Genomic DNA, 21,384 nt, shown 5'->3' with positions numbered 1-21,384 from the left:
GCAAAGGCTGTTTTAACACTAGATGCTCAGCTTCTAAATAAAGGGAAAAGGGCACGTGAGAGAGAGAAAAGACAGAAAGGGAGGAGGAAGTGTTTGTGCGTGAGGCACGTGTGGGCTGAGTGAGTTACTGTAGTGACAGGGTTTGGCTGTGCTTTTAATATTTGTGTGATTGCTGGTAGGAAGATCCTCTCGGGCAAGACTCTTTGTGTGTGAACGGAGATGATTAATAGGTCAGTGCAGGAAGGAAGAGCCCGTGTGAACAGTAAGAAGTGAGGGAGGAGTGGCAGAAAGGAGAGAAGGAGCGAGTGTTCGTTCTGTCCGGGGATGATCTGTGTGAAGCACTGGAGCGTTCGGATACGTTCCCATACTGCAGCGCTGTCATCTCTGGATGAACTACCATCTGCTTCAGAAACCCAGGACTGAATCTGTGCGAGCGAGTGGATCACATGTGTTTTATGGATGACTGACTGACTGGAGACTGGTTGCATGTGCGGATTGGCAAGCGTTATAACCACGTAATGCTGTTTGGAAAGAGCAAATTGGAGTGACACTCAGGAATAATCCAGATCCACCTATGCAACACACTTTTTTCAGTCACTCATTCATGCATTACACTCTTACAGTCGCTCGCGTTTACTTTGCTGAGATTCAGATGATCTGCACATTTTCATGGAAAAATTGTGGAATTCTAAGTGATTTGTAACAGGATCTGTGCAACAGGATCAGCTATAGATAAAACCATCTGAGATCTGAATCTTCTACGCTGAATGGATTCATCTAGTCTGCTTGTCTTCCTCTGGACCACTGTTTCATTGCTTCTCAAAGAAGATTCTTCCTGTATGAGTATATCGAAGGAATCCTAACTGAAGTTGCACATGTAATGTGGCCTAATTGGATATGCTAATGTGTTCATTTCCATGGTCAATTTGGTCAGTTTAGTTAGTTTGTAAACTGTTGTTGGCAGAATGGAATCGTGATATTCCCATGATGCTGTGTGGCTTTAGGAGGGAGGGTCGCAACAATAGTGGTGAGTCATGTTGATCATTTTTCCAAATCCTTTATTTTTCATTTCATTTGTCGTATATATTAAATTGGGGTCGGTAAGATTGTTTAATGTTTTTGAAGGAAGTCTCTTATGCTCACCAAGACTGCATTTATTTGATCAAACATATAATAAAAAACAGTAAAATTGTGAAATATTATTGCAATATAAAAATAACTGTTTTCTATTTGAATGTTTTAAAATGTAATTTATTCCTGTGATGCAAAGCTGAATTTTGAGCATCATTACTCCGGTGTCACATGATCCTTCAGAAATCATTCTCATAGCTATGCTAATTATTCTTATTAATATCACTGTTGAAGACAGTTGGGCTGCTAAATGTTTGTGGAAACCATGATACATTTTTTTTTGATAAATAGAGAGTTCAAAAGAACAGCATTTATTTGAAACTGAAGTCTTTTGAAACATTATGAATGTCTTTACTGTCACTTTTGATCAATTTAATGCATCCTTGTGAAATAAAAGTATTAATTTCTTTTAAATTCTAAAATAACAACAACAAAAATCATACTGACCCCAAACTTTTACAAAATGAAAATTTATTTTCATATATTATAATATTTATTTAATTAGTTTGTGAATTATTTTTACACCCAGCTTCTTAAGGCATCTAGATTACCCTTTCAAAAATGTACCAATTGGTATCAATTGGTATTTTTTGGTATTTATCATGGACCTGAATGATTACCACATTCACATACCATTTACATTATACTCCAAGGTTCTTCATATCCAAAACAACAGTATTTTTGGTACTTTTATGTTCGTGTAAGCTTAGGTTTGAAATTATTTCATCTTGTACAGTTTATGAAATGTTTATGGTCAGGGTTCTTCACATACAGCAAAAAATCATTCACTTTACTTGAAATCAAACCATTAAGAATGTAATTTTTGCCAGTGGATCTGTTGTTCTGCAGGTTGTCGTCCCGGGCCCTGTAGGGTCCACTATGGTCCTCTATGCAGTTGTCTACATATTGGGCCAGGGTAGAGGAGGCCCACACTTGTATTAGTTTGATCCTTGGCCGTGTGGTTCTCAGCTCCAGCCCTGCTTCTGGAAAAGCCTGTTCAGAGCTGAGCGAGGGGTGACAACTGGGGCCGCTGTGGCCTCTATAAATAAAAGCCCAACTCTGAAAATAAGCCCTGAACTTCCATTTGCATTGTTAGAACATCATCCGTTTAACCTACATCAGGATTGGTGTCAACACAACCAGGGCCGTCGGAGTGGCTTGCTCCAAATTAGTTTCAGAGTTTTAATAGACTTGGAAAATTGAGTTATCCTGACCCATAATGACAGTTTTACTCTGCTGTGACTCTCAGAGCTGATGCTGTGTGTCTCAGTTATATAACAACTGCTGATTTTGAATATTCATAGATGTGTGATTGACTGTTAAAGCAGTGGTGTGATGTCTTGAACCTATGACCTCTTAAACAAACAGTCTGTGTGATGTTGGTTTCTTTAGCCTTTTGGCCAAAAGGACAGCTGGACATCTTTACTGACCAAATGGAGATGTATGGGTTGTTAACGCTCAGATTGGACTTGCATGTTGGGATTGACTGACCTTTATTCATCGAGTAGCACACAAATTGTCTCTTCATCAAGTTCTTGTTGACAGGCACCTAACATTTCATAGATTGGGAAGCTTCATGGTTTAAAAACAAATGTGAATGAATCCCTGCTAATACATTACATTCGGAATTTGAGCGTCAGGATATATATATATTTTTTTATTTAATACTTTTATTCAACAAGGATGCATTAAATTGATCAAAAGTGACAGTAAAGGCATTTATAATGTTACAAAAAATTATATTTCAAATAAATGCTTTTCTTTGAGCTTTCTATTCATCAAAAAAGCCTGAAAAAACTGTTATCACGGTTTCTGCAAAAATATGAAGCAGCACAACTGTTTTCAACATTGATAATATTCAGAAATGTTTCATGAGCAGCAAATCAGCATATCAGGATGAAGGATCATGCGACACTGAGGACTGGAGTAATGATGCTGAAATTCAGCTTTGCATAACAGGAATAAATTGCATTTCAAAACATATTAAAATAGAAAACGATTATTTTAAGTTGTAATAATATTTCACAAAATGACTATTTTTGATCAAATAAATGCAGCATTGGTGAGCAGAATAGACGTGTTTCAAAAACATGAATTCTACTAACCCCAAACTTTTGAGCAGTTGTGTATAGTCCAACAGTTTCAACTTTCCAGGGTTAGCAAACAATGAAGAGAACAATTCTGACGTATATTATCAGACATGCAAGTCACTTAAAGTGACACCGTTTTCACAACCCATGCTTCCATAATGGATCTTTCCAAGTGAAAATATTCTCAATAACAAAAACACAGGATAGGACGTACCAGAAGAACACGTTTACATATGAAATCCGTGTTGTATATCCTGCTTCACTAAAAAAAAAAAGAAAAAAAGTAAAATGGTTTGCAAATGCTGTTTCATGTTGACTTGAGGTTGAATTCAGTTCTAAATGTTCTAAAAAACGGTCAGTCCACGTCTGATAATTGAGTAAAATGCATTTGTAATTTTTTATCATAATTTATGTAATCATTTTGTGTTTCAGATGATGTCCCATACACAAAGGGAAGTAAAGACGCTGCGAATGACAGCAGCGGCCTCACCAAGAGGTGCAGTCTCGCTGGTAAGCTGGCATGTGACCCGACAGAACTAAAACCTGCAGAAAACTGCTGTTATGAAACCCCTGCGCTGTATCAGATGTGTGTTCGGCTCTAGCTCTTTAGTAAGGAGTTCTGCGAGCCTCAGCACACACACAGTGTCTCGTACCTTGAGGTGAAGAGACTGTTCGGCTGTGATAATGCTGATATTTGATGTCTTCGGACCGCTGCTATACCCCCTCAGTCGCTCTCTCTGTTCTTTTCTCTTTATCCGTTGGGCTTGTGAGGAAGTAGTGTCAGTTAGGCTATATTGTCTTTACTGATTTACCACAATGACACTCACCATCAGAGAGTCACTATAGAGATTTAACAGCAGTAATGATGAATTATCTAATAAATAGCATTATGGAATATTTTTGCCAATTTTGTCATGTGGAATAGAATAATCTATTTTCCTTAATAGTGTCCTCATTACTGTTATGAGTGCAATTTATTCTATTTTCTTTATCTACATATTTGTGGTATTTTATGAAAATGTGTATTATATTGTTTGTTAGTGACAAAAAACACAAAATAACTACATTCAACTGATATTAATACATATAAATCAAAGAGATTCAATTTTTTAGGTTATTAAAGTGAATATTGTTAAACCAAAGCACAAAGCATAACTGTTTATAAAAGCTATCAGACAATTTGTCTTTATTCTGTCATAATTATTTGAGTAATTATAGATTCTTCATCCAAAATATCTTCCCCTTTATGGAGTCTTCATAACTGTCATGAGTGTAAATTATTTCTAATTTTCTTAAATCATATATAATATTTGTGTTAACTGAAGAAAGTATGTACTGTTGTGATAAATTGTGTTGTTTGTGACAAAGAAATACCAATACACTATTTTTTCCTCATTAAAAACATATACACTAATGTTCAAAGGTTTAGCCTCAGTAAGAAATTAAAAAAAGTAATAATTTTATTTTATTCAGCAAGGATGTTAAATTGAGCAAAAGTGACAGTAAAAACAAAATTTCACAAAACGATTAAGCAGCACAACTGCTTTCAGCATTGATAATGATCAGAAATGTTTCTTGAGCAGCAAATCAGCATATTGATTTCTGAAGGATCATGTGACACTGAAGACTGGAGTAATGATGCTGAAAATTCAGCTTTAAATCACAGGAATAAATTGGACATTATCATTTATTCGGATAGAAAACAGTGATTTTAAATTGCAGTAATATTCCACAATAGTACTGTACACACACACACACACACACACACACACACACACACACTTTTGGCTGATTCCAAGTGTCCAATGTGAAAATTGGCCTACTGTTTTTCTCCATAAAAAAAGGTAGTTTTTACACTGCTTGGACATGGTTTGAGAAAATCACCCTTGTTTGTTCGCATAATGTATACTATAAATGTATTGCGCACACACACACACACACACACACACACACACACAGTACTACCATCTGTCCTTCATGAAATGGTTAAATGAATCTGAGTTCCATGTCACAATGCATGGCTACACAAGCTCCCCGTGGGTGACTTACCTGCTGCGAATGTCCATGTGCATGTGTGTTCATTGTGTGTGTTTGTGTACGCACAGATGAGCAGAGAGGTGTGACGACGGTGGAACTGATTAAAAAAGAGGGCAGCAGCCTCGGCCTCACGATCTCCGGAGGTTGTGACAAGGACGGCAAGCCAAGAGTGTCAAACCTGAGACCAGGAGGTCTCGCGGCCCGGTGAGAAACACATCAGTGACTCAACTGCCAGTGCCAGTAGAAACATTTCATTTCTTAAAGGTTGTTTTTTTACAGCTCTTTCACAGCTCTCAGTTGTGTGTTCAGTATGTGGGTTTTTCAGGCCGTAGCCACCATAGGCATTGAGGGGGGAAATAACTGGAAATGGCCGAATTGTCCACCCAATATTTTGATACTGTAAATACTGCTCTCCATTACGCACAGCTCTGTTTGTTGTTAGGATGACAAACAGTTTAAAAAGTTACATTTTTAGGTTGAATTCCTCAGCGGTCTAACAGCGCTTGTCAAGGTCAAAATAATGGTCAATCAGATCAAAGAAGGCGGGGCTTACTGTTTAAAGAAGGCGGGGCTTACTGTTTAAAGAAGGCGGGGCTTACTGTTTAAAGAAGGCGGGGCTTACTGTTCACTGAAGATGAGTGCGAATTCCAACGCCACGCTTTTAGTTTTTACAGTGAAAGAGTGTGTGGTAAGATTCAAGCAGCTAAACATTGAATATTTGACAACGATGGATATTTTCAACAACCCACAGTAATATAGTGATGCAAACTACTCAACTTTTGGGGGGAATTTTTTATATTTTGAATTGAAAAGATGCTATTATTTACATGATCCATGTCATTCATAACTGAATGTGATGAGACAAGAAACATTTTGTGTTTTTTACATATAAGACATACAAACAAGAGTGAATGTGTGCATATTTTTAAAACCGCTTTCACACAGAGCGTTGATCCCAGAAAACTGCCATAGAATTGCTAGAGTGCCTTCTGTGTGAATGCAAACACATCCCGGGATGGGGACCGAGTAACTGAGCCCTGTGTGAACAAAAGGCAGGACCAATGTCATAAGAGGTGTGTCGTGCTTACTTCACGATAGGCTACAATTAGACCTAGAACTTCTTTTACCGTTCTTATTTCTTCTTTATTCCCTTAAATCCCTTTGAATCCTTTATGTAATTTCTTTGAATAAAAAGACCACCCCTCCCCCCCAAAAAAACTGTGAATAAAATGTGAATAACAACTATAATAGTATCTCAATGATGTGTAGTGTGTGCGATGCACCATGTTTACTCACACTGCTCTATAACCTCAAGATCTGAGCTGCTCTTGTGTGTGTGTGTGTGTGTGTGTGTGTGTGTGTGTGTGTGTGTGTGTGTGTGTGTGTGTGTGTGTCCTCAGGATGTGGGCTGCTCATTCACATCAGCCTCTAGTGTGACAGGCTGACGCAGTCCTAACGTGACCGCTCTCCTTCTGTCACTCACACACACACACACACACACACACACACACACACACACACACACACGATTGATGTGCATCTTCCTGCATGCAGAGTTGCAGCCAGGTGATATAAACCCTGTGACTCTGGGTTTGAGTTTCTAGCTAATGCTTTTATATTATCAGTTTATCAAGGTATAGTGCAGATATTGCTAGCCTGTAATTAGTACAGTATGTGTTAATGCTGTTTAACTCCAGTGCATAATTATGCAGAATCATAAAATGATGTGTTTGGTTTTGCCTTTGGTTGTGTGCTCACGTGTAAATGAAGTACTCTTGTGTGTCGTCATTGTGCCGGTGCCGAGCGTGTGTCGATGTCTCAGTTAATGCGATGCTTACAGGCAAAATCCCAGTGCTGGGTGACATCAGCGGCTTAAATTAGCTTCTACAACAGTACATGAGGAGTCAGCTTTACTAACATCACACATATATACACTCACACAACACAGGTACCTGCTGCACGACACAAACACACATCTTTCTGCAGCGGAAACAGTATAGTGATGATTTACCATGTTGTGTAGTCAGTGCAGCCGTATTATATGGTATTAATATTGTGTTTTTGATTTAGATCTGTGAATGAGAGTTAAAGGTGATAAAGTGATTGTCATTGCCATTAGTAGATTTTTATTCACTATCGGTCAGTTTGGGGTCGGTAAGATTTTTTTAAAGACGTTTTTTAAAGAGGTCTCTTATGCTCATCTGCATTTATTTGACCAAAATACAGTAAAACATTAATATTGTGAAATAATATTACAATTTAGTTTTCTATTTGAATATATTTTTTAAAATTATTTATCCCTGTGATGCAAAGCTGAATGTTCAGCATCATAACATTGCTAAATATTATACAAATTTTAAATAAATGTTTTTATTTGAATATATTTTATAATGTAATTTATTCCTGTGATGCAAAGCTGAATTTTCAGCATCATTACTCCAGTCTTCAGTGTCACATGATCCTTCAAAAATCAACATGCATTCTTGCTGACTAAAAGTATTAATTTCACCCTAAAAATCACCCTAACCACAAACTGTAGTGTATGTTCTGCTTGTATATGTCTTATGAGAAATAAGAGGAAAGGGGAAAGTTGTGATGCTTAATATGACGGCTCAGTATATAATGCTTAATATAACAGCTTTGGGAAAGCCTTTTAGTTAAAAGAGCCACTTGTTTTTGAAGTTTTGTGTAGTTTTTTTTTACTGTAATTTGAAATGAAGAGGTCTTCACTGGGCCTGAAACTTGGGCCTGTGCAAAACACATAATTTGCATGTATGCATTTAGCAATGCTTTTATCCGAAGCGACATACATTATATTGCATCCAGGCATTTTTGTTTTTTTCCCAGTTCTTGCATTCCCTGGGAATTTAACCCATGATCTTGGCTTTGCTAGTGACATGCTCTATTGTTTGAGGTATTATAAAATAATCATGTAATATGAAGGAAAATAATGCTTTAAAAAACATACATTCATTAATAAATACTTAAAAAAAAGACTAATAAGTTTACTCTGTAAACTTGTTGCCTATAAGTCAGAAACTTAAGAATCTACTATGCATGTTACCATAATTTATCACTGCATACTGTACATAAAAAAAAGTAATCTTGTTCAATCTTCCATATGTGTTTGTGTGGCAGGAGTGACCAGCTCAATGTCGGCGACTACATAAAGTCAGTGAACGGGATAAACCTGTCCAAGCTCAGACATGATGAGATCATCAGCATGCTGAAGAACATTGGAGAGCGTGTGGTGCTGGAGGTGGAGTACGAGCTGCCTCCATTCGGTACGGACACACGCATCTCCACAATTCAGATTTATCTGCAACAACAAAAAAATATTGTGTAATATTATTGAAATGTAAAATGTGCTATTTTCATATTTTAAAATAATTTATTCCTGTGAATTTTCAGCATCATTACTCCAGTCTTCAGTGTCACATGATCCTTCAGAAATTAATCTAATATGCTGATTTGCTGCTCAAAAAACATTTATTATTATTATCAATGCTGAAAGCAGTTCTGCTGCGTATATTTTTGTGGAATCTTTTTTGTGGAACACATTTTCTTTCGGGACTCTTTGATGAATATAAAGTTCAAAAGAACAGCATTTATTTGAAATGTAGTTTGATTACATTATAAATGTCTTTACGGTCATTTATTATCAATTTAAAGCATCCTTGCTGATTAAAAGTATTACATTCTTTAAAAAAGACCCAAACTATTGTTAGTGTACCTTAAGTACTGATTGGTATACAGTATTCTTTGAAGCAAACACCATAGAACGTAAATATGCGAGTAGTACAGTATAAATATCAAAGTACCTGATTCTGCTGTGCTGATCACGGTAGTGCTGCAACCGTACTTAATAGGTAAATGGGCTTTTCAACAGAGTCCTCAAGTTATATGTGATAATTGTATTGTGGCATTAGTGTTAATGGTCCTGTGAAAGTAAACATATGTATATTTCAGAGCTGTATCTCATCCTCCTGTGACAGTAACTCAAGCTGTTCTCTGTGTGTTAAGCTCCCAGCAATCTCTGCGGCGTCATCTCTAAAACTATCGAAGTGTGCTTGGAAAAAGAAGGCAACAGCTTTGGCTTCGTTCTGAGAGGTACTGAATCACCATCAGACAGCTTGAAATGTCTTTACCTGAACATCCCGTTTTTTTATTTATTTTAAACTGATGTTATGACCCTTAAATTGAGAAAAAATACAGCAATGATGGCTTGAAATAATCCAGGTTCAATACAACAACAGCTTTCCCAAACTGGGGTTCATGCTAATAATGCATGAAATCATAAAAACTCAAAGCTGCATTTATTTGATTACAAGTAAAGTAAAAACAGTAATATTGTGAAATTTTATTATAACTTAAAATGCTTGTTTTCTAATTTATTGTTTTAAAATGTAATTTATTCCCATGATCAAAGCTGAATTTTCAGCATCATTACTCCAGTCTTCAGTGTCACATGATCCTTCAGAAATCATATATGATGATTTGCTGCTCAAGAAACATTTCTGATTATCAATGTTGAAAACAGTTGCTTAATATTTTGTGGAAACTCTGATACATTATTTTCAAGGTTCTTTGATAAATAAAAAGATCAAAAGAACTGAATTTATTTGAAATTTAGAAATCTGAAATGTATTTGCATAAATATTTCATATGTTTTTAAATGTTATGACCCTTAAACTGAGAAAAATTACACCAATGAAGATTTGAAATCAAACCAGCTATTATTTGCAATTATATTTCTAAGAATATTCCAGGTTTAATACAACAGAAAAAAATGTTTGTTGGAAAGAAAAAGTTATTTAAAAGCATTTGTGTTATTCTCAAGGGCAGCAAGTTGTGTGTGTGTGTGTGTGTGTGTGTGTGTGTGTGTGCGTATGTGTTCAGCTGCATTTTATTACTATTACTAAGGGCAATAGTCAGGTGTGCGTTTCACATGTTTTCAGGGGGCTTTCACGAGGACTGGCATAAGGCTCGACCTCTAGCGGTGACCTACGTCAGGCCCGGCGGACCCGCAGACAGGTGAGACCACGATGACTACAATCTGTGTGTGTGTGAGACACGTTTATACCACAAGACAAGGCCCTTCAGAACATCTCTGCTTATTAATGAGCACAATGTCTGAATCATCGTGAAGCTCTCTGCGTCTTTGTGTGTGTGTCACATCAGTGCCGTCTCTGTGCATCCGTCTAGGTTATTTGTCTGTATATTTCCATAAAGAGTTTTTATTTTGTCAGAGATATGATGTATTTGGTGTACATCATGAGAGCATTCTATATGGTGTGTGTGCGTGTGTGTGTGTGTGTGTGTGTGTGTGTGTGTGTGTGTGTGTGTGTGATCGTTGAACCCTGTAAGCGGGTTCTGGAGGCACACATGTTAACTGAAGCATAGGCTGATGACATTAAAATGAGTGAGAAGGGTAGAACACAGCCTGAAGCATGCTCACACACACACACACACACACACACACACACACACACACACACACACACACACACACACACACACACACACACATACACACACACAAGCAGATAAAACACATGCATATGAAAGCACCCTGTTTCAACATAATGCTTTAAAGTGAATTAGATTTGCTTGATAATTACACTTCCACTATTCTTATTGTTCATGCAAAAGGATTCTTTTATTTTCTAGTTGACGTCTACATTCACGTCTCATCCCTACTGCTGTCTTTTTGTGTTTCCGTACATCTCTCCACGTTTCTCCGTCTGTCAGAGAGGGAACCTTGCGAGCGGGCGACCGTGTGTTGAGTGTGAACGGTGTTGCTGTGAACAGACAGAAACATGCTGACGCTCTGACCCTGATCATGCAGAGCACCCAGGAGGCTTTCTTCCTCATCGAGTACGACATCATGGTCATGGGTGAGCAGACACACAGATGCACGCAACACACACACTTGAGTGTGCTTGTGTGCACAGATACTCTCATGTGGCCTTAATTAAAGTAGAAACATATTCCACTTCCCCTTCACATTCCCATAGGAAAGAAAAAACACCATTGAGATTCTCCTGGACGGCAATGAGATTAAAGCCTCCTGCTTCTCAAAAACTGATCGGAGCTGCTGTGCATATTACATTTAAAGCTCTATACTGCTGATATGCTTTATTGTATGTCAGTAATTGCTTCATTTATATTTCTCGTTAGGAATTTTAAAAGGAATACCTGAGACAAAGTTGATACTCAGGGGCTGTTTACAACACCATTTTTAAAAAAAATAAAGGATAGATTTTCGGGTATATAATTGGCCGTTCATATAGACCTTATGTAGCCCCGCCCCTTTTCAGCGCTGCGCTCGTTGTCTTTTGACGTCCGGTCTGTATTTTCACAGCGATCTCGCGTATTTATGAATGAACGGCTCGTTTTAAAATCTTCCCGGTCGACTGACATTTGTTAAGACATAATTACAGTCCTCATGATAACTTTCGTTAACTTTACATTATGTAAATCCACTTCAAAAGCTAATTACTCCTGGACAGCAATGCCATAGAAATATACAGAGCGACCGCAAAGACGGAAGTTAAAAGACAATATTCTAAAGATGGCGGCGCCCTCGTTTCTCTGGCGCATAAAGTCTATATGACAGCAGTGACGTCATGCGCATGCGTATTACTTGTTCAATCTACAGCAACTACAATCGCCAATCTACAATCGCCAACTACTGGCCTGGCATGAATAATACAGCGTTTTTAGTCGTTTTCGTGGATCCCTGTGAACGGGAATAGTTTTGACAACCTTGTCGTCTGTATGCGAAAATCATAACATACCCTTAAATTTAACCGAGATAATATAACCCATCAAATGGTTCCTATACTACTGTTCAGAAGTTGTTGTTTTTTGGGTGTTTGAATGAAAGAAGAAATTAATACTTTTATTCAGCAAGGATGCATTAAATTGATTAAAAGTGACAGCAAAGACATTTATAATGTTTCAAAAGATGTCTATTTAAAATAACTGCGGTTCATTTCAACTTTCTATTCGGTAAAGAATCCTGAAAAAAAAAATATAATAACTGAAAATAATGATAAATGTTTATTGAGCAGCAAATCAGCATATTAAAATGATTTCTAAAGGATCATGTGGAGGAATAAATTACATTTTAAAAAAATACTAAAATAGAAAACAGCTCTTTTAAATTTTTAAAATATTTAACAATATTACTATTTTATCATATTTTAAAGGGATGGTTCGTATTTAAAAGTCCTGGCAGAAAGTGATGCATAAGGATGTAGTGTAACGACGGCCAGTTCCAAAAAAAAAAACAAAAAAACTTAGTGTTAACTAATAATTGTTGCAAACTGGTACTACCAACAAATTATTAGTGCATTCCTGGAACTGGGCGTCGTTACACTACATCCTTATGCATGGCTTTCTGTCAGGACTTTTACAGGCTTTTCACAAATCACGGAAGTGACTTTGACGTCCGGGTTAGCGGTAGCATTAGCCATCAGGCAAGTGTTATTTAAATAAACTCCTGATGTACTTACAAACTTTCCAATGCCTCGTTTTATGAGTACAGAACCTATTTGTGCCACTGTAGAAGTTTGGTACCATTCCAGGCATTATTAGTGGGGTAATTTACGAGATACAACCTTGGATCCATTAGCGCCTGCACTAAGCCATTCGGCTGATATCTCTAAATAAGCTCTAACTTTAATAATGTTCGACCAAAGGTCATGGTGACAAAAGGTCTCGAGGTCATGGTGCAAAGGACCCTAGATTGACCCTTTAACATTTTAAACAGAAAGTTTTGTTTTGTTAACGTTTTGAAAAAAGAATGAACATATGGTTGGTGGTTTCCTTCTCTCTCTAATTTCTGAATTAGCACTGAAATACCTCCTCTTTCTGCTTCTCTCTGGTTCTGGTTTGGCCTCGGATCAGACTCAGTCCAGAAGTCCTCCGGGCCGCTGCAGGTGGACATCGCGCGCTCCGCGGGATCAGTGCTGGGACTCAGTCTCACTACCTCCCTCTACATGAACAAACAGGTCATTACAGTCCAGAAAATCAAGCCTGCCAGTGTTGCAGACAGGTGAGCACACACAAATGCAAACACACACGTTTAGATCCAACGATACATGAAAAGAATCACATACACAAATACATTACCAAGCAGAGTATTCTGTCACTATTTGGACAATTGGTTGATATTTGACCGATTATCAGCAGCTTGTTGGCTCCAAAACATACTGACAGCCTCATAAATGGATAATGCAGATCAACTTATGGTCAAATATTTTTTATAACTAATAAATAAATATTGTCTAAAAAAAATTGTGTACATATAATTGCCTAACATTAAATCATATTTCTATTAGAGGTCGACCGATTCATCAGTTTGGCCGATATAACGGTACCGATAGTTGATTGGTAGAACTATCGTTATCGGCAAAAATCGGTTATCGCCATGTACGGTCAAACCTAAATATCGGTATCGGTAAAATCCACTATCGGTCGACATCTAATTTATATTACTAATCATTATATTTGCATTATATCTTTTCTTCATATATCTATAATAAACACTTAGCAATCCTCTTCTTTCGCAGTCACTTTTTTACCTCACACCTTCTCGCCTGTTGTCATTTTCACTCTCGCTGTTTCTCACTTTGCTCAACACAAATGACTTTCTCTCCTTGTTACCACCACTATCTGTCTCTCTCTTGCTGTCTTTCCCTGTTTTTCTCAGATGTGGTGCTTTGCATGTAGGAGATATTCTCCTGGCTATAGATGGCATGAGCACAGAGCACTGCTCTCTGATGGAGGCTCAACAGCTCCTGTCCAGCTCCTCAGAGCTCACCAAACTAGAGATCCTGCCGTCTCAGAACAGCACACATGACGCAGGTCTGCAGGCACACCGGCATTTACAAAACATATCGCTTTAAACACGTGCTCAAAGCTCATAGTGACTGATATTCACATGCTTAGATAATCTAGATGTGTTGCAACTTTACTTTGGCTCTGTTTGCAAGAGCATACTACTTATACTAATTCTCTGCAGACTATACATACTATGCAGATACGTAGTGTGCAAATGTTCTGTTTACATGGAATATCCAGATGACCTACTAAGAGAGCTTACTACACAGAACACTGCACTTGAGGTGACTCACCATTTCCAGTGTGAAAATGCATTTAAAATATATTAAATTATTATATAATCCACTGAATTTTCAACATTTATTTTATGACTCATCAGACTTCCAAGAGTTTAGATGTTTTATACATAAATGCAAAATTATTTATTTATTTATTTTATCTTGGCACCACGTGCTGAATTTAAAACTCAACATAGTTTAATCATGTGACCAAAACTTTACAGTTTGAAATATTTATTTTTGCAATAAATTTCACAGATTTATTTTATTTATTTTATTTGTTTATCTGATTTTTTATTATTATTATTATTAAATTTGGACACCACTTGCTAAAATAAATACTGACTAAAAATGTAGCATACCGTTTGGAAATTAAATTTTTTTTGCCAGATGTTTCACATACTGTTTATTTATATGATTTAAATTTTTGGACACCACTGAATTAAAATCAAAGCATTGAAATGTTTAATTTTGCAGTACCATTTTACATAATTTTTTATTTATTTTATTTTTTATTGTATTTGGACACCATTTACTAAATTAAAAACTGTGACCAAAAACATGGCATACTACAGTTTGAAATGTTTATTTTTTTCCCAGACCATCTCACATATAATTTATTTATTTTATCTGGACACCACTTGCTGAAATAAAAAAACTCAATAAAGCGAGATCACGTGACAAAAACCGTAGCATTCAGTTTGAAATGTATATTTTTACCAGACTATTTTTATATTGTAAAAAATAAAATCATTGTGTACAGCGCTGTTAGCACTATGCAAATGCATTTGTTTTTAACAAGATGGACGTCCAGACTGATTGCCTGTCTGCCAGCATTAGCACAATAAGAGCATCATCTACAAGTTCTGTTTTTTAATTCAGATCCTATTTGTGTTTGTTCTCCATATTTACAGAAGGATGTTTAGTTCACATCTGCTTCTTTACGCTTTCGGTCTTACTGGATTCTATCCTTGTCTCATCTTCCTTTCTCCTTCTCTCTTTCTGTCTTTCTTTGACCTTTATGTGTGCCAGTGTTGGTTTGTAGTGGTTGTTGGCATCCAGCTTTGGGCCACTTTCTTACAAGTATCATGAGTCACTCTTAATATGCAGAGGACTGCAGGCAAGTCTTCCCCTACCCTACAGACATGAGTACACACACACACACACACACACACACACACACACACACACACACACAATGAGCTCAGAGCCTTCACTCTGGCTTTACCGTGTTACTAGAAAACCACATTCTGACTGTATCATTGGATTTTCTAGAAATGCGATATGAAGAGGCGCACAGCCGTTATAAAGTGATTTGTACACCTGCATCCTCTCTTTCTGAAGCTTGAGCTCACTGGGCAGCTCATCTGTCAGAATAATCTCATATGTGGAGTCATTTTCCACACTGCAGAATTGAAAACTGAGGAATGTACCGAATGGAATACTAGCATTATATACTGTAGTGTATAGTACAGTATATACTGAATACTGCCAACTAGTATGTTCTAAAATACTTTAGATTCAGATTTATTCAGACATTTAAACATTTAACAAATGATGACATAAATCAACATAAAGTCTGAAATGGAATAGGCAGAAGCAAATGCTTATTGCGCCTATCCCAGTGCATTTAAAAAACATAATCAGTAAAGCTGCCAATGTCTTATACATGAAGTTATACATTTTTACATTTTACATCCTTAGCATCCATTCTCAATGTATTTTTTTCTAATTGATTTCTTCAAAAGAATTTTAAATTGAATTAAGGTTTTACAGTCTTTTAGCTCTTGGTCCAACTTACTCCACACATTAATCCCAACAAAAGAAACACAATGCTGCTTTGCACTCGTTCTCACATATGTTTTTTGAAACATTTGTTCCTTCCGGAAATTATAAACACAATCTCGTTTTTGGAACAATCCCTGTATATGCACTGGTGACCTATTATGGCTTATATTATACATAAATTGTGCTGTTTTAAACTCGACCAAATCCTTAAATTTTAGTAAAATACATTACAGTTCAAAAGCTCTTGTTTTTGAAAGAAGTCTCGTATGCTCGCTGCATTTATTTGATAAAAATACAGTAAAAACTGTAATATTGTGAAATATTATTGCAATTTAAAATAAATGTTTTCTATTTGAATATATTGTAAAATGTAATTTATTCCTGTGATGCAAAGCTGATCATTCAGCATCATTACTCCAGTCTTCAGTGTCACATGATCCTTCAGAAATCATTCTAATATGATGATTTGATGCTCAAGAAACATTTATGATTGTTATCAATTGTGCAGAGTTGCTGCTTAATAGTTTTGAGAGAATTTTTTTCAGGATTTTTTGATGAATGGAATTATTAAAAGAGCGGTGTTTTTATGAAATAGAAAATCCTTTGTAACAGTATAAATGCCTTAACTGTCCCTTTTGATCAATTTAATGTCCCCTTGCTGAATGAAAGTATTAATTTCTTTCATATACATTTTCAATGGTATTTAACATAGAACACAATATACAAAAGTTAAACCATTCAAACTGTAGTCTGCTATATTTTTTATTATAATGTAACATGACCTCCACCATTTGCATTTTTAATTCTCCAGGTGGTGCTCAGTTTTCATATAAGGAACAAACATATCTTTAAATAATTTCTTGTCTCTTGGAAGTCAACAGATTTTATTCTGGTTCATTCACTCTTGAAATGTAAGGTTAGTGGCCTGTTAGATTGACAAACTGTGTTATTTTAGGTATTTAATAGTATTTAAATTAGTTTTATTTTTCATATTTTTATTTTTCATTTTAATGTTAAAGTATTAGTGATTTTGTGTGCTTTTGTCTTTTTTGTCATTGTTAGTATTCAAGTTTAAGTTCTTCAATATTTAAATGAAATATTAATCAGTTCTATTTCAATTCATACTTTTTTTTTTAATAATTTTAGTTAACAATAACAAAACTGTTGGCAAGTATTTCAGTGGAAACACTCATTCCATGATATTTTGGGTATGTTTGAATGACATAGTTCTATTTTTCAGTATATATACTATGTGTACTGTGCATATGATGCTAATTTTCTGAATCTAAAGAGAATACCTGTTAGACCAACTACTATACTTGCAAAAATGTGCAATATTCAACCAGGATTTAGCTTAGTCCAGTTAGTCTCTGCTGGTAGATATCATAATTACACCATCTAGCTGTAAATACCATCTTAATGGCCATTCATAAGTAGCCATGCATTCTGACAACATACTATTTTTTGCAAGTAACATGTCACAAATATTACATTGTTACAGTAAATGTTTGACCAGTGCCTAATTTTTTTTTTTGGAGGCTCTTAAAAGCATGACTATTCTTTCTATTGTCTAAAAGCTCCGTATCAGGAACAGAGAAACGAAAAGAAAGGCACAGGACCTCTTTGATGTGCAGATGTCTCTCTGTCTGATGGGCGTGGCTCTTCCTAACGAGTGTGACACGCTGCATGTCTAATTAAGCATCGTTAGTGACACAGCTGTATAGTGTCAGAAGGATCTGTTTCTGTCAGAATCCCAAACAATGTCCTCTATCTGTCTTGCAGAGCATTTGTTTCCAAACGTGAGCTAAGAGAGAGTTTTAAGATGGTTCCTCCGCTGCTGTCAGCCTTACTAGAGCTGGCCCGAAAATGTAAGAGAAAGAAAAAGAAATGGGGGGAATAAATGTGTAAAGGAGCGAACGAAGCGCATGCCTATGAGCAGCGTCTCGGATTCAGCCCTCTGATCCGCACTGCTTCACTGATCATTGACATTCAGTCTACATCAGATCTGTCTACAGGCGTATATCAGCCTGAGTGCTGTAACATTAAGCATGTTTTCAGTAGAAATAACCAATTTACCGGACATTTTGTGTCTGTCTATGTTTTCCCTGCAGTACGTGTCCAGAGGAGTAGTCAGCGCCAGTGGGACTGTAGTGAGAACTACACCAGCGCTCCTCCGCCTTTCCAAAAAACACCCTCAGCCTGGAGTCACACCACCCCTACACCCTCACACCGATGTGAGTGTCCCCTATGTGCACGTCTTCATAATGTCCTGTCACATTAAGACCTGGTTTCACAGACAGGGCTTAGATTAAGCCAGGATTAGGTAGTTCAATTAGGATGTTTAAGTAGATTTGATCAACATGCCCTAGAAAAAAAACATTACTGGTGTGCATCTTGAGACAAAACAATGGCACTAATATTTTATAAGATGTCAGAGCAAGTTGCTTTCTGCTCAAACATGCATTTTAGACCTGTCTGTGAAACTGGGCTAAATGTATAAACCAGATGCAATGATGCATTTTAATCATTTTTAATCTAATGAATTGCCTGAGGTGCAGGCTTAACTGGTTCAGGATGACATGTAGGGTACGGTCAGAATGGCATACTTATAGACTTAGACTACTTATACTTTTTTTTTCTTTTCGGTATGTACACCTGGAAGACCTTCTGTACTACATTTGCCAAAATTTTTAATATAGAAAGCACAGCGTACAATGTGAAATACTGTATTCCACAATGTATTGTGCAACTTCCTGTTTATGCTTATGTATTTGAAGTAATAGCATGAATATTCATGAATATTTATTTATTTGCATGATTGTTTATTAGTTATTTTTGATTTAATCGCTTAAATTATCTATTTATTTCTTATTTTTATTTATTAGTTCATTTTATATATTTATTTATTTTAATGTTTATATATATATAAACATAATGCGATTAGACATGGCGACTCCAGCATTGTCAATCTCAAATCTTCTCTTTCCTCCAGCTGTGACATCTGGCATCTCTGCAAACACCTCAGGCTTTCACAGCTACAACTGTGGCACCCAGTCAACGTATCCCAACACCTACCCCAGTAACACACTGCCATCCCACCCATCCAGCCCTCGCTGCACTGTCAGCAAGAGGAGACACCGGAGAAAAGACCACAAGAGCTCCTGTCAGTGAACTCTATCTATCTATCTATCTATCTATCTATCTATCTATCTATCTATCTATCTATCTATCTATCTATCTATCTATCTATCTATCTATCTATCTATCTATCTATCTATCTATCTATCTATCTATCTATCTATCTATCTATCTATCTATCTATCTATCTATCTATCTATCTATCTATCTATCTATCTATCTATCTATCTATCTATCTATCTATCTATCTATCTATCTGTCATTACTGTACTTGTCAAATACAAAAAAGGTTGCTCATTCTCTTCTCTCTCAGTGTCTCTGGCATCGAGTACAGTGGGCGCCGGTGGTCAGGTGGTGCATCTAGAAACCAGTGAGGTGTTTCTAAGAGGAGATCCTCTTACTGGATTCGGGCTGCAGTTACAGGGGGGAGTGTTTGCTACAGAACCCCTGTCAGCGCCTGCCTGTGTCCGCTTTATCGAGCCTGACACACCTGCTGAAAGGTGAGAGGACGCTGCTGGCCAACTGTAAATGCGATGCATGCTGACGCCATTGTCTTGTACACTTAGAGCCTGTGGATAGATGTATGTACATTTACATGCCTTACAGCATTACAGCGTTGATTTGGCACAGCCAAGATCACATGTCACAGCTCAGTGCAGGGTTGAAGATGTTACTGCACAGTTGCTATCATTCTTTTGGCGTCCCAAGTCCAATATATCAAAACACAAACAATCCAGCAGGTTTAAACTACATATAAATGTTGAGTGTGTTTAAGTAATGTTGATCAATGGATGATGGCAACATGTTTACAAGCTATACTGCCATTCAAAGGTTTGGGGTCAGTAAGATTTTTTTTTTTTTTAAAGAAATGAATAGATGTAAGGATGCATTAAATTGATCGACACTAACAGAAAAGACATGTAATTTTGTAAAAATGTCTATTTCAAATAAATTATGTCTCTATTTCTATTTCAAATAAATTCAACAAAGTTTGCACAGAAATATTAAGCAGAAACTGTTTTCAACATGTGAAGCTATGACACTGTAGACTAGAGTAATGGCTGCTGAAAATTTAGCTTTGACATCGCAGGAATTAAATTTCATTTAAAGTATATTAAAATAGGAAACATTTTAAATTGTATGTTTTGTATGTATTGTTTTACTGTGTTTTTGATCAAATAAATGTGCAGCATTGGTGAGGAAAATATATTTCTTTAAAAAACATGAAAAAAAAATCTTACAGACCCCAAACTTTTGAATGGTATTGTACACTTGTTTAAATAAATATATGTAGCATCTTCATTTATAATCATTGATAACATATTCTTTGTCTTCTCTTTTCTTGTATTGTTATACATGTGTGCACGTGTCTTCTTTGAATGCATGTTGAATTTATTTTTGCATTCAAGGTGTGGGCTGTTACAAGTCGGAGACAGACTTCTTTCTATTAATGGAATTCCCACTGAGGACGGAACTCTGGAAGAAGCCAATCAGCTGCTCCGAGATGCAGCTCTGGCCAATAAGGTCACGCTGGAGGTGGAGTTTGATGTCGCAGGTACAAATGTCATTTCACTCAAAAATCAGCAATTCAAGTTGTTTTTAAATGTGATGTGAACACACAGATTTTTGATGCATAATTCTGTGTGATCTTGCGTATCTCTCTCAGAATCAGTCATTCCCAGCAGTGGCACATTTCAGGTGAAGTTGCCCAAGAGACGTGGAGTGGAGCTTGGCATTACAATCAGTGGTGAGTGTTGAACAACAGGGGGCGCTGTTGATCCATAGTATTTTACAGTCCAAATGCATAAAGATATCAATATTTATGTGAATATTAAATGCAGTTTTTGTCTGTAATAGTAATTTCGGCACCTAGCATTCAGTGCTGTCTATATAATATTATATATAATATTTGAGGTGGTAATTGCATAATGTTTTTTGCAATAATGCAAAATTTCCTACTTCCATGAATTCTGACTTATAGCAAGCAAGAAGCCAGGAAAACCTCTGATCATTTCCGAGATACAGAGAGGCAGTATTGCACATAGGTAAACCTGCAGTACAACACATTAAAC

The 21,384-nt window shown here is 36.5% G+C and overlaps 1 protein-coding gene across 1 annotated transcript in view; it reads left to right on the top strand.

The window, feature by feature from the left end:
* grip2a (glutamate receptor interacting protein 2a) overlaps positions 1 to 21,384 on the top strand; it is a 34,626-nt gene that overhangs the window by 3,093 nt on the left and 10,149 nt on the right. Inside the window, exons 2-15 of the mRNA XM_081348732.1 lie at positions 3,654 to 3,731; positions 5,327 to 5,462; positions 8,397 to 8,542; positions 9,282 to 9,368; positions 10,217 to 10,292; positions 11,010 to 11,155; positions 13,173 to 13,320; positions 13,978 to 14,132; positions 18,286 to 18,408; positions 19,167 to 19,337; positions 19,626 to 19,812; positions 20,722 to 20,867; positions 20,979 to 21,059; positions 21,294 to 21,357. Of these exons, the coding sequence (XP_081204858.1) occupies positions 3,654 to 3,731; positions 5,327 to 5,462; positions 8,397 to 8,542; positions 9,282 to 9,368; positions 10,217 to 10,292; positions 11,010 to 11,155; positions 13,173 to 13,320; positions 13,978 to 14,132; positions 18,286 to 18,408; positions 19,167 to 19,337; positions 19,626 to 19,812; positions 20,722 to 20,867; positions 20,979 to 21,059; positions 21,294 to 21,357 (1,744 nt within the window). The remainder of the gene's footprint in view (positions 1 to 3,653; positions 3,732 to 5,326; positions 5,463 to 8,396; positions 8,543 to 9,281; positions 9,369 to 10,216; positions 10,293 to 11,009; positions 11,156 to 13,172; positions 13,321 to 13,977; positions 14,133 to 18,285; positions 18,409 to 19,166; positions 19,338 to 19,625; positions 19,813 to 20,721; positions 20,868 to 20,978; positions 21,060 to 21,293; positions 21,358 to 21,384) is intronic.

Source organism: Scardinius erythrophthalmus, assembly GCF_964197995.2.
Source record: "Scardinius erythrophthalmus genome assembly, chromosome: 20".
NCBI classification, from domain to species: Eukaryota; Metazoa; Chordata; class Actinopteri; order Cypriniformes; family Leuciscidae; genus Scardinius; species Scardinius erythrophthalmus.
Note: the sequence above shows the minus strand (reverse complement) of the source record. Positions and strands in the feature narration are given on the sequence as shown.